The 20,753-nt window shown below is 46.5% G+C and overlaps 1 protein-coding gene across 1 annotated transcript in view; it reads left to right on the top strand.

Moving 5' to 3' along the window:
- LOC124230816 (zinc finger FYVE domain-containing protein 26) overlaps nucleotides 1-20,503 on the top strand; it is a 62,064-nt gene extending 41,561 nt beyond the window's left edge. Inside the window, exons 30-42 of the mRNA XM_046647198.1 lie at nucleotides 204-235; nucleotides 881-1,017; nucleotides 1,960-2,180; nucleotides 5,313-5,460; nucleotides 5,712-5,921; nucleotides 6,469-6,687; nucleotides 10,899-11,096; nucleotides 12,004-12,203; nucleotides 13,031-13,172; nucleotides 13,463-13,522; nucleotides 14,722-14,904; nucleotides 15,523-15,567; nucleotides 18,450-20,503. Coding sequence (XP_046503154.1) covers nucleotides 204-235; nucleotides 881-1,017; nucleotides 1,960-2,180; nucleotides 5,313-5,460; nucleotides 5,712-5,921; nucleotides 6,469-6,687; nucleotides 10,899-11,096; nucleotides 12,004-12,203; nucleotides 13,031-13,172; nucleotides 13,463-13,522; nucleotides 14,722-14,904; nucleotides 15,523-15,567; nucleotides 18,450-18,653 — 1,999 coding nt within the window. The 3' untranslated portion in view covers nucleotides 18,654-20,503. The remainder of the gene's footprint in view (nucleotides 1-203; nucleotides 236-880; nucleotides 1,018-1,959; nucleotides 2,181-5,312; nucleotides 5,461-5,711; nucleotides 5,922-6,468; nucleotides 6,688-10,898; nucleotides 11,097-12,003; nucleotides 12,204-13,030; nucleotides 13,173-13,462; nucleotides 13,523-14,721; nucleotides 14,905-15,522; nucleotides 15,568-18,449) is intronic.
- The last annotated feature ends 250 nt before the right edge of the window (nucleotides 20,504-20,753 follow it).

The following is a 20,753-nucleotide window of genomic DNA, read 5'->3' as shown; positions in this document are numbered from 1 at the left end:
ACATTTAAAGAGCTATTTAGGAGATGGAATGGACAGGAAATGGTGAGTGATAGGCTGTGACAGGTGAGGAGAGAAAAGAGTTTTGGATGATTCCCTGATAACGCACTCATGTAACTGAGTAAATGTCAATGCTATATACCAAGCTCAAAACAAAGAGGAGGAGGAGGGATTCAGTCATCTCATTTTTCTTTCTCTGTTTCCAGTGTGTCAGAGGAGAATCCAGGACAACCAGAAGGTGAGGCTGAATCGCGTTCCCTGTGGCTGTTTATATGTTCGAGTTGGCTCTACTTTCAGCGTATCAGCTGTACTGATTCCCTCAATGGCCACTCAATCCAACTTGGCCACAGAAGATCCTGGCATTTCTCTCAAACTGTTTCCCTTAAAGTTCATCATCATATTAACCTATCACATTGGCCCATTAGCTTCCAGCATTGAGAAGGCCAGCAACCAAAGAATTTGGTCCTTAATTTTAGTGGGTTATTTCTTTTTTTCCCCTCTAGGTTCCCCATCACCACCATCCTACCTCCCAGTGCTTCCTCCTTCCCGCTCAGTAATCACTAGTCATAGTTTGACCTCTATCCTTCCACAGCAGGTTAGTTTTTAGAGTAGCCAATGGCTCAGCCCTTCATTTGAGAAGCCTGTGCCTTTCAGGGTTTCTCGTGTGAAGCAGTGGGGTTATATGGCAAACACTGTAACACTCATCCCAGGTCTTCCCTGGGGAGGAAGGTTTGGGGTGCTCAACATGGTTTCCTAAAGGAAAGGAAAGGGACCAAGGAAAGAGAGGGCCCTATCCCTGCCTCCAGCTCTCACCAGCGCACTGGACTGGGTAGACTGGGCTGCTGGCCAGTGACTGACGCGTGAATGGCATTTCTCTCCTCAGTACCAGACAGCTCCAAGACTGAAAGCCCTCCGTACTCAGCGGTGGTGAGAGTCCCTAAGGCAGCTGAGGTGGAATGGATTTTGGATCTGAATGAGGAGGAAAATGAGCTGGTGCGCAGTGAATTTTACTATGAGCAGGTAAGAGCAATAAAATCTGAGTTCTTTTGATGTGTAGTGTAGTATTTGAGTTTATGACATAGAGTAGTATGGCAGGAAATGCAGAGATAGACGAACACAACCTGGCCTTCGCTTGCTTACAGTGTAATAATATGGGAGCTAGGACAAGTAAGGCCAGTTAAGGCAGGAAATGAGGAGCATCTTGGGAAATGCACCAGAGGAGATCAGGAAAGGCTTCATGGAAGAGGTAACATGGAAGACGAGCAGTAGAAGTTTGACAAGAAGTTTGTGGGTTGTGAGGTGAGGATAAGGGAAAGACAAAGAGTGCAAAACTGAAGCATCTGAGCAAAGGCACAGTGTCACAAATTGCAGGACATGACTGGGGAATTGGAAACGGTTTAATCCAGAGGGAATATAGGATGTTAATAGAGAGGTAGTAAAAGATAGGATTGAAATGGGCTATTTATGTTTAGGGCCTTGAATTCTGCAGTAAGGAATATGTACTCAGTAGGCATCAGGGACCATGAAAGGTTTCAGAGTGTGCTTTGGGAATACTTAATTTAGCAGCAGTGTTTCCAGTGGCTTCAAGTCGAGACTTCTCCAAGTGGTCAGTTAAGCAAGGTAATGGTCACAGTCCAAGCCAGCAATAAGGAGGACCTGCACTAGTGGGGCAGTAGACTGGCAAAAGGAGGGGACACATGGACATTCCCAAGAAGTAGGTAACACAGGACACAGCTGCCTTCTTCCCAGTAAAGTGACGAAACCAGCAGCCAGGGCTTTGGCCATGAAACATCTGAAATTTGTTTAGTTCCACTTCTGCTTTGCCATGGAATTTTGGCTCCTTCTTCCAGTGTTTTTCAAGCTTTGTGAAATGGGAAGAACGATTCCTGCCATCCCACTCCACTGGAAGAATGCTTTGGCCCCTGAACTCACTGTTTTTCTCTCTTCTTCCACCCTGGCCAGGCCCCTAACGCCTCCTTGTGCATTGCCATCCTGAATCTGCACCGGGACTGTGCTGCCTGTGGCCACCAGCTAATTGAGCACTGCTGCAGGCTGTCCCAGGGCCTCACCAACCCAGAGGTGGATGCAGGGCTGCTCATAGACATTATGAAGCAGCTGCTCTTTAGCGCCAAGATGATGTTCGTCAAGGCTGGCCGGAGCCAGGACCTGGCTCTTTGTGACAGGTAAATGGAAATGAGTCTCTATTCTTTCACATGGCGGTCATTTCTATCCAGCTTCTTTTTCTGACTACACCATGAGTGTTCACCTCACCAGCCTCTCTTACAAGACACGCTGAAATGTTTTGCATCTCACTTTGATGTTGATGAATGCTGTTACCAGGTCACAAGTGGTCTTCCTCACCCTACCTTGACAGCCTGTGTCCTTCTCCTTCCATGAGTGGATACCAAAGCAGAGTGTTCTCTAGCTATACCCAGTCAGAAAGAAAGTAAAAGCTTTAGTTCATTTATAATTAAAATCAATTTAGGGGAGCACCTTTGGTCTCTGTGGAATTTTCTGGCTTTTAAAGAAAATGTGTCCTTCCTGAGTGTCCAGTTCTTAGCCTCGACTAAAACTCTCTCTGAATCTTGACCAAATTCAGACTGTGGCCTCAGGGAGTTCTGGGTAACGGATCTATAAAGCACACTGCAGAATGGTCTGCCCTGTGTCACAGGTAGGAATCCGAGTCATAGGGTTGAAGTCTGTGCAAAAGCTGTGATGAGGCCTCAGGTCCCTGCAAAACCTGCTCTGCCTCCATTCATTAACTTCACAGTGAAAACTCCTAATTCCCAGCTTACCCACCCAGATGTGTGACTCATGTTGTGTGTTCCCAGCACTCAGTTCTAGCCAGATTTGTTAGCAGAGAGAATAATTTTCTTTGGAGTGTAAGTGCCTCAGGCAGTTAATCAGAGTACTTACCTACCAACTCACCGAGAGCAAGGAGTGCACTGAATCCCAGCTTCACCACTCCCTAGCTCTGAAGCCTTGGAGAAGTCTACCGGCCTCTCTAGACCACAGTTTTCTATAAAATGGGGATGATAATAAAACTTATAGGGGTGTTATGTGGATAAAATGAGCGTATCCATGTAAAGAGCTGAGGACTGAGCCTGATCCATACTGTGTACTCCAAAAACGTTAGTTTTATTTATTTATTTATTTATTTATTTTGAGGAAGATTAGCCCTGAGCTAACATCTGCTGCCCATCCTCCTCTTTTTGCTGAGGAAGACTGGCCCTGAGCTAACATCTGTGCCCATCTTCCTCTACTTTATATGTGGGACATCTACCACAGCATGGCTTGCCAAGCGGTGCCATGTCTGCACCAGGGATCCAAACCGATGAACCCCAGGCTACCGAAGCGGAACGTGCGTACTTAATCACTGCACCACCAGGCCAGCCCCTAGTTTTATTGTTTTTATTAACAAAAACCAGAAGGTTAAGAAAGGCAGAAGGAGGTGGGACAGAAAGTAGACGGAAATATAAAGGAGTTAGCTTCATTCTTTGTATTAAGAAGCAGTAGACTCTACATCATTTTTCAAGTTGATAAATGAAGAAATAGATATGTAATATGTTAGGTAAAGTCTTTTTAAATAATCATGAAAAAAAACAAAAATCTACTAAGTTACCAGAAATGGAGGAAAGGGGGAGAAAAAAACAGAAACCACTCCATAGAGGAAAAAGTAGAAAACAAAGGAAACATGAAGAAAGATTCAAGGCAATAATAAAAATAGATCTAAATATATCTCAAATACCAGTAATGTACATAAGATAAAATTTTGTTAAAAGAAAAAGAGGGCGATTAGGCACATGTGTCTGGTGATGGATTGTAGTTAGTCTTTGGGTGGTGAACATGATGTAATCTACACAGAACTCAAAATATATTACGATGTACACCTGAAAATTATATAATGTTATAATCCGAGTTACTGCAATAAACATAAATAAATAAAATAAAACAAAAAAAGAAAGAAAAAGATATTCAGATTGGAGGAAAAAACAAATTTAATATCAAGTCCTGAGCTTCCTTCAAAATCTCATATGGATGGAGGAACTCTCTGCTTTAGGCCGAGGCAGTGCTCGCTTCACGAGGATTCTCGCCCACCCCAGGGTGCCGTGGGCTTCTCTGACAGTTTACAGCAATGGTTTCAAGTTACGCTTTCCGTCTCCCCCAGCCTAGACTCAGACAGACCCACTCCAGAGACACTGCCTTTGTGCCCCTTTGCTGACGGGCAGGGATTCAGCTCGCATGTGTGTTTACAACTCCTAGTTTGCAGAGTATTCTGCTCCTGTTTGTAGCTCATCCCTCCTTCTGACAGACGTTTAAATGAATGTTAAATGAATGTTTAAAAATGAAACTACACCACCTATTTTAAATGTTTCATTTTCCAAATGTATAAGTACATTATGATACGGAATTTGCTTTTATACTTACTATACTCTCCCCTACGCCATCCCCACTCGGCTGAAAATCTCTGATGGACTGAATCCCTTTCAGTGGACAAGTCAGGATCCGTGGGGGTTTTTGCTGGAATTATGGTACAAGATTCAAGAACCTGGAGCGTAGGCCTGTTGAAGGCAGCACTAGACAGAATGATCCGGCTCTCTGGGCCATCTGTCATTGTAAGGTTTTTGCAACCTTCAGGTGTCAGGAGTAAGATCAAAGGCAGCAGACCTAGTGGGCTGTGACAAGAACCCATTCTCAGCCCAGGGAGAGGATGTCAAGTCCAAGCGACTAGGGTCAGAGTGAAGGGCCAGCATGCCCCTGCCCAGCAGCGTCTCCAGGGAATGGTAGTGATGGGACCTCTGTATTGAGGAGGAGTGCAAACCATCAGTATAGTCTCTGTGCCTTCTCTCAAGCAAGCAAGGTTCAAAAGGACCAAAAGGCAAATAGGTAACCTGTGAGTTTCCAACATTCAATGTAAAGGCCTGGCCTCTCATTGAAGACCTGCGCATCCCTACTCCGCGTGTTCATATCTAACATTTGATGAGTGCCTGCAAAGTTCCAGACACTATCCTAAGCCCTTTGGCTTGAGTTATTTCATTTTATCCTGAAAACTCCCTGTTTTATGTCCATTTTACAGATGAGTAAATGGAGGCAGAGAAAGGTTAACTAATCCGCCAAAGGTCATAGAGCTGCTAAATGATGGAGTTGGGAGTTGGTATTCAGAGTTTGACTCCAGTCTTCTCTCATAGTGTCTGTGTACCTCTCACTTCTCATTATCACATTTCACGTTGGAAATGAAATAGAAAACCTTTAAGCACCAACTATTCTAGGTAAGACTGTGGAGCCTCATTACCTTGCCCTTTTCCTCCCTGCAGCTACATCAGCAAGGTAGATGTCCTGAATATTTTAGTTGCTGCTGCCTATCGCCATGTGCCATCTCTGGATCAGATCTTACAGCCGGCTGCAGTAACCAGGTTAAGGAACCAGCTTTTGGAAGCTGAGTACTACCAACTAGGCGTTGAGGTGAGGCAAAGACAAAGCTTACTTCTGCCCAACTGTAATGAATTGCCTTTGCCTAGCCTTGCAAACAGGGATTGCCATCTGTCAGTTGTTCTTGCCCATAGGGAAATATCCAGGGCATGACCAGTTTGCCCATGTGGGAGTAATGGCAGGTGCAAGGGGGCAGGAATGATTGGCAACAAGGGGATAGAATAGGCCCCTGGGACTCTCAGGCCTTGTTGTAGGTACCCTCTCACTAAAGATTCTTCCACCAGGTCTCCACAAAGACGGGGCTTGATACCACTGGGGCGTGGCACGCATGGGGTATGGCCTGCCTCAAAGCTGGGAACCTCGCTGCCGCACGGGAGAAGTTCAGTCGCTGTCTGAAGCCCCCTTTTGACCTCAATCAGCTGAGTCAGGGCTCAAGACTGGTACAGGATGTGGTTGAGTATCTGGAGTCCACAGCGAGGCCACTCCTGTCCTTGGTAAGAGCACAGCAGGCGGGGGACAGCTCAGGGTGGGAGGCCCAGAGCAGGAATGCCCTGGGGAACGGATCAGCTTCCACTCAGCCGGCAGTGGCAGTCCTGGCTCAGAGCTGCCAGGTTTGGATTTTGTTCTTTCCATTACATATAGTTAGATAAGTAACTATATATGGTTAGAATAGCAATACAGAGTCAAAGTTTTTAAAAGACAAACTACAGAAAACTATTTTTTAAACAATAAAAATCATGTATAATCCCATACCCAGACTTAAGTAGTATTTAGATTTTGGTGAATTTTCTGTTATGTTTTTTAATGAAGTTGGTGTTATACAGTATTATAATATATAGAATTTTATATGTAATATATTCTATATAATAGTAATTAAATATAAATTCCATATACTATAATACTATCTGTTTTTCTACCCTTAAAACTGTGTTGTGAGCATTTTGCCATATTGTTAAATATTCTTTGAAAGCAATGTTTTCAGAAGCTTCTGAGAACTTACTGAGTCCCATTTTTCCCTCATACTTTCTCCTTTCCTATCAGCAAGATGATGATTACTTTGCCACCTTGAAAGAGCTGGAAGCTACCCTTCGGACCCAGAGCCTCTCTCTGGAGGTGATTCCTGAAGGGAAGATCATGAACAACACCTACTACCAAGAATGCCTCTTCTACCTGCATAACTACAGCACCAACCTGGCCATCGTCGGCTTCTATGTGAGGCATAGCTGCCTGCGGGAAGCCCTGCTGCACCTCCTCAGCAAGGTGGGGCACGCAAACACAGCTCTCAAAGGGCAGGACCTGCTTCCCCCACCAAGGTCAGCCCACTCCACTTTAAGGGCGGTGATCACCCCCCCTTAAACTTAATCTAGTGTTGAGCTACGAGAGCATCTCTGGCAGAGTCAAGTTAAAGTGGAAAGTTCTGTCTACGCCAGTCATGATTTGATGAGTGTGCAACCAGTCTTAACCTGGATCCCAAATTACCCTTCTGACTGGCAATGACAAATTTCATCCCTTCTCCCAAAATATAGAACAGAATCCAATAGTAGTTGAGAGCATGGTGTCTGGAATGAGATACTTGATATAAGTGGCGTGACCTTGTGCAAATTGTTTTACCTCTCTCTGTTTCCAGACACCTCCCACCTGCCCTAGGGCTGTGTCCCACTGCTGACCCTGTTGCTCGTCCACTCCAGCTTGTTACCACCAGGGCCAGGAAGCACCCGTGGCACAGATCCTATATTTGGGCCTCGAATATCTAATGGAAGAGTGTGCTCCCTTCTTTTCTCTGACATCCTCTGCCCTCCTTCCGTGGGAGGCAGAGGCACCACTGAAGTGCATTATTTCTGTGGAGCTATTGTTAAGCAAAGCCAGGACTCTGTTTCACCATGACCCTTTGGCAATACCTCTTTTATCCCGATGTTCCGTGAAAACCTCCTGAGGAACTGGCTGATTCGTACCAAATTTCTTGTAAAATTAAAGGAGCACAAGGTATACTTTAATTTCAAAATGGCAGCCAGTGAAAGTTTACAAATAGCTATCTTCTAGGATTGCTCCACAGGAAGTCAACAGTTCACAGAGTCGTGGAAATCACACCCCTGTAGGGCAGTGAGAGAGAAATGTTTTCACAGCTGCCTTAGCTACTGTGTCTTAGTTACTCACTGGGTCTTAGCTACTCACTGGTCTTAGCTACTAACTGGGTCTCAAAAATAATGTAAAACTTATATTATCTGGAATTTAATTGTTAAGTTTTTTCCTTTTCCTCGGTTTCCAAGTGAGTTTTGAGGTCAGGCTGCTTCTCCCAAGCACAAATTGAGAGTGGAAATCACCCAGCTCTGTTTCTTCTAACTGACGCCTCATCCAGAGAGTTAAGCTGCTTACTTACTTATCTTGGTATAAGCTGATGAAAAGCATTGCCCCTATTTACATTTGTCGGAGCTAGGAAAGAAGCCTTCTTTTTATCTCCTGTAATCACAGTTACCCTTGAACTGAATCTCTCATCTTAATTCTCAAGCAGGTAAGGAACAACAGAAGAAAACATTGTGAAAACTATGACTGACTTCCTGAAACATGGTATTCTCTTGCTAGGCTTATTCCCAGCTCTTTCACCCCTTTACTTACCACACTGCCCCAGAGTGAGCTTTCTGAAACATAATACGTGTTATTTATGGCATTCATAATTCATGTTGTTCACCTCTAAAAGGCCTTCAGTAGATTCCCATGGCCACAGGATGAAGTCACAATTCCTCAGCATGCATACAGGACCCACCAGGATCAGGCCCCCTTATTTCTCTAGTTTAGTTTCACCACAAATCCTGTCTATACCCTGCATTCCAGACTTACCTAATTACTTAAGTTTTCCTGATTGTTCCATGTGCTTTCTTCCCTCCACAAGTCTTCATGGACCGTTCCCCTACCTAAAATGCCCTGCCTTTCCTTGTTTTCTTGGAAAACTGCTGTTTATCCGTTCAGACCCTCTCTGTTGAACATTCACAGAACACACAAACAACATTAATGACCTCCTCCTATACACCCCAATTGTAGTAGAACATAGCTGTTGTTGCATTTATCCTCCTGGATTGCAGCTATTTGTTTACAGTGATATCTTTCTTTCTGGACCGAGAAGGCCTGTATTTTCCTTTTCTGTGTCTTTAGATGCCTGGCCTAGTGCCGGTTATGAGTGAATGAGTGGATAGATGAATGGATGAAATGAAAGTTCTTAAGGAACTTTCTTTTGAGAAATTGTTGTTCTTTTGAGGCATTCCACCTTTCTTATGGATCCTGCTGCTTCTTAAAGTCTGTCCTACAGATTTTTGGTTAGGTCTGTGTTTCTCAGGAACTGCGAGAATCGGGAAAGGAGTCCTCACCCACTGTGGATGTTCTCAGAGCCCACGTCTTCTCTACTTCTAAATAGCTTGTGCCCAGTGCTACAAGGCTGGCAGGGTTACACTACCCTGAGTTTATAGCCATCCTTTTCTCTCCTCCATTAGTTTCTCATAATCTATAGTCTGATGCCCAAATGATTTTCCTTTCTATGGCTATGGGATGGGGGTTTATGACTCAGGGTCTCCAAACCACAGGTGGAGCAAGGGCACTAGTACGCGTGGCACTTTCCTAAGGAGTTGGTCCATAACGTTTATCATTTATTCATTCATCCAAGAAATATTTCTTAAATAGCCAAGGAATATTGTGGGCACTAGAGATATAGCAGTGAAAAAAAAACAGACAGAAATATCTGCCTTCATAAAACTTACGTTATAGTAGGAAGAGAGAGGCAATAAACAAGGTAAATAAACATAATGGACGTGATGAGTAACAAGAAGAGTAAAGCAGGGAAGGGGGAGGGGTGGATCGTGCAGTTTTAGACAGATGCCCAGCAAGATGACCTCTGAGTCAAGGCCTGAAGGAGGCGGAAGAGAGCCCTGCGTTCATGAGGATGCATGGTACAGGTGGAGGGAGGAGAAGTGGCAGGGTGAGGGTGGCTTCAGCAGAGTGAGCAGGGGACAGGGTAGTGGTAGCTAAGGTCAGAAAGGTAACAAGCCAGATGGTCCAGGGGTCATATAGGGCCTTGTAGACATTGCAAGGATCCAACCTTTGTGCTGAGTGAGAATGAAAACCATTGGAACATTTCGAGTGGAGGAGTTACATGCTGACTTATGTTTTTTTGTTGTTGTTGTTTTTTAAAGATTTTATTTTTTCCTCTTTCTCCCCAAAGCCCCCCGGTACATAGTTGTGTATTCTTCGTTGTGCGTTCCTCTAGTTGTGGCATGTGGGACGCTGCCTCAGCGTGGTCTGACGAGCAGTGCCATGTCCGCGCCCAGGATTCGAACCGACAAAACACTGGGCCGCCTGCAGCGGAGTGCGCGAACTTAACCACTCGGCCATGGGGCCAGCCCCTGACTTATGTTTTAATGGGATCATTCAGGTTGATTGGTTGGCCTTAGGGAAAAAAGAGGCAGGAGTGGAAGATGTAGACCAGGGAGGAGGCTGTTAGAATAATCCAGGCAAGTGGTGGTGATGGGTTGGGCCAGTGTCGCACATGGAGGTGGTGAGAAGTGGTCAGATACATGCAGATTCTGTGTGTATTTTGATGGTAGAGCCAATAGAATTTACCAATGAATTTGATGTGGGGAAGTGAGGGAAAGATAACCAAGGTTTTTGGCCTGAACAATTAGAAGAACAAAATTGCCGTCTGAGGAAGGGAAGACTGCAAAAGAGTAGATGTGGAAGGAGCAATAGGAGTGCAGTCTTGGTGTATTAAGTTTACTAGATACCCGAGAGGACTTTGAGCAAGCAACTGGATAGAAGCTGGAGCCACAGATCTGGAGTTCAGGAGGAATGAAGAGGCTGGAAACAGGGATTTAGGAATAATCAGCAAATAGACTTAAAGCCATGATTCTGTATGAAATCACCGAAAGAGTGAGTGTCCATAGAAAAGAGAACAGCTTCCTCCTAAGCCCTGGGGACATTAACAGGAGTCAGAGAAGGAGACTGAGAAGGAGTAGCCAGAGACATAGAAAGAAAACCTGGAGAGGGTGGTGTCCTGGAAGCCAAATAAAGAAAATTTTTCAAGGAAGAGGAAGCCATCAGCTGTATCAAAAGCTGTTGATAGATCAGATGGAAGACAAGGACTAAGAATTTTAGATTTAACCATTTAGAGGTCGTTGGTGACCTAAGGGGCAGTTTCAGAGGAGTTGTGGGTACAAAAGCTGAATAAGAGTGGGTTCAGGAGACCATCACAGGAGAGAACCTGGAGACGGGCAGTGTAGATAACTCTGTCAAGGAGCTTTTCTGCACAGGGAAGGAGGGAAGTGAGCAGTCACCAGAGTGGGATTCTCAGAGGTATCTGTGACATGCAAAAGGCTAGGAAGCACTGCTATAGGAGGATGCTGAAGGCAGGTGAGTGGAAGGAAATTCAGAGTGGATCCCACACAGTGCCAGAACCAGGCTTGTTGACTTTTTGGCTTGCTCTGCTCCAGGAGAGTCCTCCAGAAGTCTTCATAGAAGGCATTTTCCAGCCAAGCTATAAAAGTGGGAAGCTACACACCTTGGAAAACTTGTTGGAATCCATTGATCCTACCTTGGAGAGCTGGGGAAAGTACTTGATTGCTGCCTGCCAGCATTTACAGAAGAAGAACTACTACCACATTCTGTACGAGCTGCAGCAGTTTATGAAGGTAATAGCAGCCCATCCTGCCTTCTGCCTCTGTTGGTGCCACGCGAGGAGTCTACACAAGATGAGGGGACAAGGCTGCCATTTGGTCCCTGGCCTTGCTATTTAACCAACCCTAGAGCAAATCCATGTAGCTCTCTAGCATCATTAAATAATATTAGGATTTCTATCCTCATCCCAAAGAGGCAAACTTTAATCTTATCAGTAACGGCGTTCTTCAGAGTTCAAGGAATGTGAAAGTAAAAAAGAGGTATGTGGCAGTTTCAAGGTAAGCATGAGGCATGAATGCAGAATTCATAAGGAATGATGGAGAAGTGTTTCTAGAGAAGGTGCATGAAGGGAGAGGTTACAAGTTTCTCCCAATATGTCTGAGGGTTGCTATTGCTAAATCAGAGAAATTGAATTACTTGATGTCAAAGTAAGAGTGAAGCCAAGTTGAGTGGAGAATCGTAAATATCCTTTTTTCTTTCTTTTTTTTTTTTGCTGAGGAAGATTAGCCCTGAGCTAACATCTCTGCCAATCTTTCTCCACTTTATATGTGGGTCACTGCCACAGCGTGGCTGACAAATGGTATAGGTCTGCACCTGGGATCTGAACCTGCAAACCCAGTCCCCCAAAGCAGAGCACACCGAACTTAACCACTACACCACAGAGCCAGCCCCTGAAGTATCCTTTTTTAAGATCTCATCTGTGGTGGAATAATGTCCTGCCTAAGAGCTCAGCCAGTCAGTTCAATTTAGGATCTCTTGGGCCTAGGAGTAACTGATACAAAATTGTTGTAAAGCTGATGATGGGAGTGGGTGCTGGCAACCAGGCTCCCTGGGCAGAAATCAGATCAGAATTCTCCTCACACTCTCACCCTCCACTTTCCCTGGTCTGCTTTGACCTGAATGTTCATTTTCCTCTTCTAGGACCAAGTCCGGGCTGCCATGACCTGTATCCGGTTCTTCAGTCACAAAGCAAAGACGTATACGGAACTGGGAGAGAAGCTCTCATGGCTGCTTAAGGCCAAGGATCACCTGAAGATCTACCTCCAAGAAACCTCCCACGGCACTAGAAGGAAGAAAACCACCTTCTTCCGAAAGAAGATGACTGCAGCTGATGTGTCAAGGTAGCTTGGGGTTCAGGGAACAGGAAGGGTTGGAACTGAGTGTCTGTCTGTTGGTGATGAAGCCACTCTCCCCATCCCTGAACTCTTGGGAAAAAAGAAAAAACACAACTGAAAGGAATCATTCCTAGATGGTAGTGTCTAGAGGAGCTTGTAGGAGAGGAGAAGGGGGCGGGGATTGGAATCACATGCTATGATCAGACTAAACTCGAAACCCCTTAAAATAGGCAGAAGAGGTCCTGTATGATCTGGCCCCTGCCCGCATCTCCATCTTTATCTCACGCTACTCTCTACTTCGTTGCTGAGCACCAGTCACACCAGCCTCCTGGGGGTTCCTCAACACACCAAGTCCTTCCCTCCTCTCAGCCTTTAGGCTTGCCAATCCCTCTGCTTAGAACATAACATCTCAAGTAAATGCTCCACCGCTACTGTTTATTGTCTCCATGGGCCCAATCGCTAGATATTTTGTATGTGTTTGTTCCTGATTTCTCTCTCCCCTAGCCTGTGAACCCTTTGAGGGCAGGGTTCATGTCTCTCTTGAACTCTGTCACTGTTAGCAGCACTCGGGTGCTCTGTAAATACGTACTGATTCAGGCACGGGACCTCATCCAGCTCCACGGAACATCTAACTATTGTGATTTGTACAGGGCGCCACTAGACTACCCATTTTTGTCTTGTCGTAACTGCTCAGAGCCTATTCTGGATCGCTTTTCCTCCACATTATGTCTTTTGCCTTTTCCATTGCCATCTTATTGTGATTTCCCTGTCACTCGCCTCTAGTCCCTCCTGCGGCCCCTCAGGAGACTAGACTGCATCTCCTGTCACCGCAGGCACATGAACACACTTCAGCTGCAGATGGAAGTGACCAGGTTCTTACATCGGTGTGAAAGTGCAGGGACTGCTCAGATCACCACCTTGCCTCTGCCAACCCTGTTTGGAAATAACCACATGAAAATGGATGTTGCCTGCAAGGTACGGACGAGGTTTCAGACCTCTGGCAGACTGTTCCTCTCCTTCCGGACACTCACAATTGTGATCTAGTCATTATTTCAGTTCTTTGTTTCATGGCTGCATCCCCACTAGAATGTGAGCCACGGAGGGCTGGAGATCAAGTCCATTTTGATTACACTCGTATCCCTGGTGCCTGGCACTTCGTGGAGTCTGAACAAGTATTTGTTGAATAAATAGGGGCCCTCATTCTTGACTGAGGGGCTGCTCCAGTAATTATTGCTTCTGTAAGCCTATTTTCCTCTCCTTTTCAGGTCATGCTAGGAGGGAAAAATGTAGAAGATGGTTTTGGAATTGCATTCCGTGTTCTGCAGGTATGACTGGGCTGACTCAAGATTATGCTGAAGGCGATCAGCACCTGGTCACACTTCTGGGGGAGATTAACCTTCAGAAAACCTTTATCCCAAGAAAAGCAGATTTACATGTACATCAAGGGTGAAATCAAGGAGATGGCTATTACAGAACTGGGTCAAATTCAAGACTCTACGCTATTCTGCCAAAAGCCAGTAACCAATGATAAATTCATCAAAAGGTAGTGAATCAGTACCTGAAACCCAGCCTAGGGCAGGTCCCCACAGCTGTGTCCCTCTGTTCGCCCCCGCAGGGCTGGAGGAGGTGGCTGGGAGTAGAGAGGGGGTGTTTCCTTTGCGTCAGGAGGGGCCACTGGCAGCAAGGGGCTGCCCCTCCATTCTCCATCTGTCCAGGAACTGGCTCAAGGAGTACATTTTCTGTTGCTTGTGATAAGAGGACACAGGTGTGTCTGTGGGGCTGGAGCAGAGGCTGGAACGGGGCACTGAAACCACAAGTGGCAGAGTCTCTCCAGACCACCCCCCAACACCCTAAGGACCATCACTCTCTGGGCAGGCGGGGTCTTGAATGCATTGTGTGTGTCTCAGAGATCAATAACTTCTTGAACAATCGGTCAGATTTCTTTCTTCCCACCCATTTTCCATGTTGGACAAAGCTCTCCCCACATGGATATTCCTGGTGAGCAGGAAGAGCCACAGCTCCTCCCAGACCCTGTAGCAAGGATTGTCCCAGACCGGGCTCAAAGTGTTTATCTGGTAGATGCCAACCAATCAGTCTTTTGGTGAATGGTCTATTTCCAAACACTAAGACATCTCTTAACAGAGTGCCAAGTGTCCCGGGCAGAAATACCAGCCCCCAACTTCCGTTTCCCAAGAGAAAAGTGACTCATTAGACAGAGAATAAACTAGTCCTGAGAATTTGATTCAAATGTTTTCAGAAAGTGACACAGCAGCCAGCAAATGTTCCCTTTTAGGTATTAAGATTATGATTTTTATGGACGCTTCCTAAATGTCTGCCTAACTCCAGAGAGGAATTTTTGCTTTTTGTTTGTTTGTTTGTTTCTTATATGTATATTTTCTGTTATGACTATAATCAATATGGCTTATCTGCACCAAGCATAGTGGGAGCTTTTTAAATGTTGCTGGCCTTCCCGCTGCTGATGTCGCATGCCACCCTAAGCCCATCTCCGCATGTTCCGTTCTAGGATTTCCAGCTGGACGCTGCCATGACCTACTGCAGAGCTGCCCGGCAGTTGGTGGAGAGGGAGAAATACAGTGAGATCCGACAACTGCTCAAGTGCGTCAGCGAGTCAGGCATGGCAGCCAAAAGTGACGGGGACACCATCCTCCTCAACTGCTTGGAAGCATTCAAGAGAATTCCACCCCAGGTGCGCTCGCTCCCATACCTCTTGGCTCCTCCATCTATTTCAGGGTCTTCACATCCCCCTCTTTATTTTTCTGTTCCCCATAGTTTACCTGAAACTGCAGTGTTCCTTTATCTTTGTGACTTCTCCGTAACAATGGCCTCACTCTAATCAATCCTGCTGTGGAAAGAAAATTCATGGTGATAACCTCTATACCTGGAAGGTGTCCCTCAACATCCCATAGTCTGATGTTATTGGCACCTGGAAGTGTCTGTGGATCGACAGAGCTGTTCCTCTCTGTGACTGTAGAGGAGGTCAGGGTGGTCCTGCACATGGCCTTTGAAGCATGTTGCCTCTGAAATTGTCCCCCTATGGCTTCTTTGTGGGGTGAAAAGAGCGATGTCCATTCATAAAGGCCAAAGACAGGCCTCTTGGGAGGTGTTCTTCCTGCTCAAATTCCCAAGTTTAGTGTTATTAGATTTCCTTTGTTGCTCTTATAGCAGGAGTTGAGTTCATAAAGAAAAGTTGGGCAGGCATCCCCACCTGAAGTCAGAACAGCTGAGCTGAGACCGTATTGGGCCTTGGGTGCCAAGCTGGGGACTCTTCTCCCTCTCACGGCTGCTGTGTTTCTCTTCTGCACAGGAGCTGGAGGGCCTGATCCAGGCAATACACAACGATGACAACAAGGTGAGCAAAATTGTCTCCAAATCCCAGTGATGCCCATGAACAGCACCTTGGGCTTGCCTTGTCATCTTTATCCCTTGCTCCCCTGGCAGTTCCATACAACCTGTATCTCAGCTTCTTTGTTATCCAGAGGTGGAGCTGGGACCCAGACAGGGGTGTAGAAAGGAGAAAGTAGATAGGGAACCTGTGAACATTGACCGCATGAGCCTTAGTCTCCCCATTTCTTTATCCTCAAGACAAACATGGCCTAGGCTGCTCTTGAATCTCATTTCCTGTACAGGTCTTCTCTCAGAGAGCCCTTTGGAACTCCCTTGCTTCAGGTTGACTGATTGATTGAGGTTGTCAGAGTGGGCAGGCGTTTCTTTATCCTAAAAGGAAAAGGGTACCCTCCACAGTAAGAAAAAACCCCGCCCAACCCTTTGACCCACAAATGTCCGTTAGTGTCTCATTCTCCAGAGCAGTCCTCCCCCAGAGGCCAGTGAGCTCTTCCCTTTGTAGTAGGAAATCCATGAATCTTTGCTGCACGTTGTCTTGTGAGGGGTGCCAGCCAGAATGAAAGCTGCTCCTGGCTGCTCCTGTTTGTGGCTAACCATAGGCTCGATCCACCTGCCATCTGGAGGAAGGCTTACAGGCCAGGAGAGACAGGTCACACTGCCCTGGCCACCGGCAGTGGAGCGGTCTGGCAGTGAGTCCCTTATGAAGAAAACTAATGTCAGGCAAACAGCTTCTTAGACAGCCACGGAGCCGCTTCCCATGGTAGGATTGCCAACCCTTGGACTGAATTTGCAGGCCGTTTTTCAGTTAAGAGAAGAGGGAGAACATATTCTAAATATTGCTTCATTTATTTCTGCAACATCCTGATGAGATCTTACAGAAAAGATAGAATTCGGAATTCTGAAATGTGGAGAATTACTTTTCTAGAACCAGAATGAGAACCCAGTAACCAGACGAGACACCCAGGTTCCCTGATTCCCAGACTGCAGTCCTTTTCCAAGCCTCAGTGAGCCTCAGGACAGAGGCTTTGTCCCTGGGAAAGACGTACACTAAAATCTAGACAGTTGTTAACTGCTTTTTCAAGTTTTTTCTCTCAGCAGCAATTTGAATGCACTTAAGTGATCTCAGGCCACGAGATTTTGCCAAAACCCAGCTTTCTTTAGCTCCTATTCCAGACTTTCTGGAAAAATGCCCTCCTTCTCCAGGAAAGAATTTTGCCTGCCTTGTGATATATACTTTTTTATGTTTTTAAAGGTTTTATTTTTCCTTTTTCTCCTCAAAGCCTCCCGGTACATAGTTGTATATCTTTAGTTGTGGCATGTGGGATGCCGCCTCACCATGGCTTGATGAGTGGTCCCATGTCCACGCCCAGGATCTGAACTGGTGAAACCTTGGGCCACCGAAGTGGAGCGTGCGAAGTCAACCACTCGGCCATGGGGCCGGCCCCATGATATATATTTAAAATAAACAGGTGCCAGGTGGAGCAGAAGGCCTGGGTAGAGCTAACGTCAGAACTTGATTACTTTACTGAGCTCAGACAGTGCCGGGCATCTTCCAGCTGTCGGAGAGTACTTGTAATTGAGCTTAGGAACGGAAGGCTTTAGTGACCAAGACAGAAAAGATTGAGCGCTGAGACAGGAAGTGGGAAGAGTTCCCTCCAACCACCAGGAGGACTGTCACGGCAGAAAGTCAGCTGCTAGTGGAAGCTCTGAGGCAGCTGGTGAGGGCCCTGCTGTCCGCTGGCCTGGAACGCTGGCGAGCCAGGGAGGTGCTGGGGAGATCAGGGCCAGGGAAGGAAGGGGCTCTCGTCTCCACCAAGCTGGGGATCCATGAGACAGAGGGTATCCCAAGGTAGGAGAGACCCCACACACACACACCCAAATCTGAGCCACCTCGGATCCACACAGCAAAAGTCAAGCAGCCTGGAGTTAGACCTTTTCTAATTGTGTGTATGCATTTTCTTCCCCAAGTTTCCTGTTAAAAGATTTTAAATTCAGCAGGTTGAAAACACAAAAATAGAGAAGGGGGATCTGTGAGCCCATTGTAGGGGGCAGGTATTGTGGTTCCTTCATCCATTCACTCCCTGAATCCATATTTATCGAACACCTACTGCATGGCAGGCCCTCTGCTGGGCACCAGGAATACAAGGGGTAGAAAAAGCAGACAACTTTCCTGCCTTCATGGAGCTTAAAGTCTAGTCAAGGAGACAGACATCAATCAAATAATTACCCAAATAACTATGAAATCACAAGTTGTGGGCAATGACAGTGCTGACTCTGAAGCTGGGAGGAAGCTGGAGAGCCTGGGATAGTGGGGAGGAAGGCCTCGGAGGGCGTGGACGGTGGCCAGACTGCCCCCTGCCTACTTTCTTCTTTTTGAAGTTCTTAGCTTATTTATAATAACTTTTTGCACTATCAAATGACATAGTGTAATAGCTTAGCATCCAGAATATTTAAAGAGTTGCTATAATGTAATAAAAGGCAGGAACCTAATTATTAATTTGGCAGATGAGAAATGAGAAGAGGGCCAGCCCAGTGGCGCAGCAGTTAAGTTCGCACGTTCTGCTTCTCGGCAGCCTGGGGTTGGCCAGTTCGGATCCCGGGTGCAGACATGGCACTGCATGGCAAACCATGCTGTGGTAGGCGTCCTACATAGAAAGTAGAGGAAGATGAGCATGGATGTTAGCTCAGGGCCAGTCTTCCTCAGCAAAAATGAGGAGGCCTGGCAGTAGTTAGCTCAGGGCTAATCTTCCTCAAAAAAAAAAAGAAAGAAAGAAAAGAAATGAGAAGAGAGACCTCGTCTGCCCGAGCTCTCTGACGTAGCTCTGGGTATTTGTTGGTGATTCATCGGTGATGGTTTCCCTTCCACTGTCTCTTTTACCCCATCGCCAGGTTCAGGCCTACCTGACATGTTGCAAACTTCGTTCCGCCTACTTGATTGCTGTGAAGCAAGAACACTCACGGGCCACAGTCCTCGTCCAGCAGGTGCAGCAGGCTGCCAAGAGCAGCGGGGATGCAGTAGTGCAAGACATCTGCACCCAGTGGCTTCTGACAAGCCACACCCGGGGTGCCCATGGCTCAAGCTCCAGAAAGTGACCCTGGGCCGCAGGGCCTGAGAACTGGGGACAGGAGTGATGGAGAGGCCCTCCACCTCTTTCCTCCTGTGCAGTGGGACTTCCCTGGCTGCACATAGGTCGGAAGTAGCTGGATAGGACCCTACTTGCCTTCTTGGGCAAGGACAGGACCTTTCACGCAAGTGCCATGTTTCTGTAAAATTGCGGAATCTGTGTGTGTTTGTCTGGAGATGGCCAGTTCTTTCTACCTCAGAGTGAGTGAGTCTGTGTGCACACTCCTGTGCACTCGTGTTTACACCCAAGCATTTCCGAACAAACGAAACTCTCCCCACTATAAAGAGGCACTTTACTTTAGACTTCTGCCGTTCTGGAAACCTGCCCTGCGTTTTGGTTCTTAACCCGGGTCATCCTGTTTGTACACGGTCCCTTCCATGTGGAGATGCTCCAGCAGCTTCTCATTAACTGGAAGGGTTTTACAGAGAATTGTACAGCACCACCAAAAGCATTGCCTCTTTTCCCTTCCTCTGCTTTCCCAAATTCAGAGATGGCTTTGGGGCATGTGCTACCTATGGAATAAAACTGTTCCAAGTGTCTCCTCTCACAAGCACAGGGAGTTACCGTGAGTCTTTGGAAGGCCCTCTGAACAGAAGGGTCCTCATGCGCCAGCATCTGAAAGCTAGGGGGTGTACATACAAGTAGCCAGGTCTGGAGCCCCACGCATGGGCAGGAGGGGCACCGTCACATTCATGCAGCGGGGAGAGAAAGGTGAGCCTTTCCAAGCAGGAAAGCAGGGGGTACTTACAAGCACAGAGCTGGCCTTTGTGACTCCCTGCTGCAGAGTGAGAGAGCACAGTTTCCTCTCAGAGAGTCGGGAAAGGAATGGTAGGATCCTAGGACTGAATGGCTAGACTTTGCCTATTTGAGTTACAGTCCTATTTGTGCCCCTGAAATTGGTTAGGAACCAGTCCTTCTCTCCCGCTTCAGTCTCTTCAGGATGGCAGGGGGGATCTGCAGAGACCCAGCGTCACTGAGAAGGCAGTGCGCTTCTTTGTCTTAACAGAGGGTCAAGGGTTTGCTTTGGAGGTGGGCCTGTGGACAAGGTGGACGAGGGGACAGTGAATCGGTCCTGTGCAGTTGGTGGAAAACTAGGTGAAGTGCTCCTTTCATAAGCACTGGCTTGTCTTCCCACCGAGATGTGACGATGTTTTAGAAAGCATCTGTCATACTCACTACTTGGATTTGCAAATGGGAGGCCTAGAGAGGCTCTCCAGCTCTGAGCTTCCCCCCAGCCAGAGCTCAGCCTGCTGATCTCACATTCACTGTTGAGACAAACAGGAACTGGAAGCCGAAGTATCTCTGGTGCTTAGAAACCCTGTGGATTTCCCTCTGAAGCAGGTTTTTTGATAGTAAAATAAATAACCATTATGGGTGTCTGTCAGATTCAAGGTTTTGGTCCTTTTAGAGAGAGGAAAGGCTGCAAAGAGAATACTAGGTCCTTTCAGGGGGAAGTTTGGCAAGTGGCTTTTCCCTCTTTGAGTCATGGAATGCATCTATCTTCCAGGAAACCTCATTCCCTGGCATCTGCTTGCCCTTCTGAGTCTGCCCTTTTTGCACTGAACATAAGCACTTTATATGAATGGGTTGCAAATCTTGCAGCCCTTAATTTGGGATGTTAAGACCAGATTTTCCAGACTTTTTCCTCTAACTAGTTGAACTATAAAATAGGCAACCACTTATTAGACTGACGTAAGATGAGGCTAAATGCCTTTGAGCATCACGCTGTGGTCTCCAGCAAAAAAACAAACTAATGTACATGTTGAAGGATTGACTATTTTGCCACAAGCAAACCACAATAAAGTGTCTGTCCTACAAGTTTCTTGGCTTCATGACTTCTTTGCTGTCTGGCTCCCATGCTTCCCTTCCTTTTTGCCTTGTGTTCTGTGTGGAGAAAAATGGTGGGTGAGAAAGAACGGATGGCCTTCGACTCTTAAATTTCTCTGAATGATTCCCATCATAACTAATGGCTCTTTGGTTGAGCTTTATCTCAAATTTCCTGTGTGTTGAAAACTGTTAGTGGACTCTACCACCAGGAAACTTTTGTGCTTCAGTTGGAGTGGTGGGT

Source organism: Equus quagga, chromosome 20, assembly GCF_021613505.1.
Source record: "Equus quagga isolate Etosha38 chromosome 20, UCLA_HA_Equagga_1.0, whole genome shotgun sequence".
NCBI lineage: Eukaryota > Metazoa > Chordata > Mammalia > Perissodactyla > Equidae > Equus > Equus quagga.
Note: the sequence above shows the minus strand (reverse complement) of the source record. Positions and strands in the feature narration are given on the sequence as shown.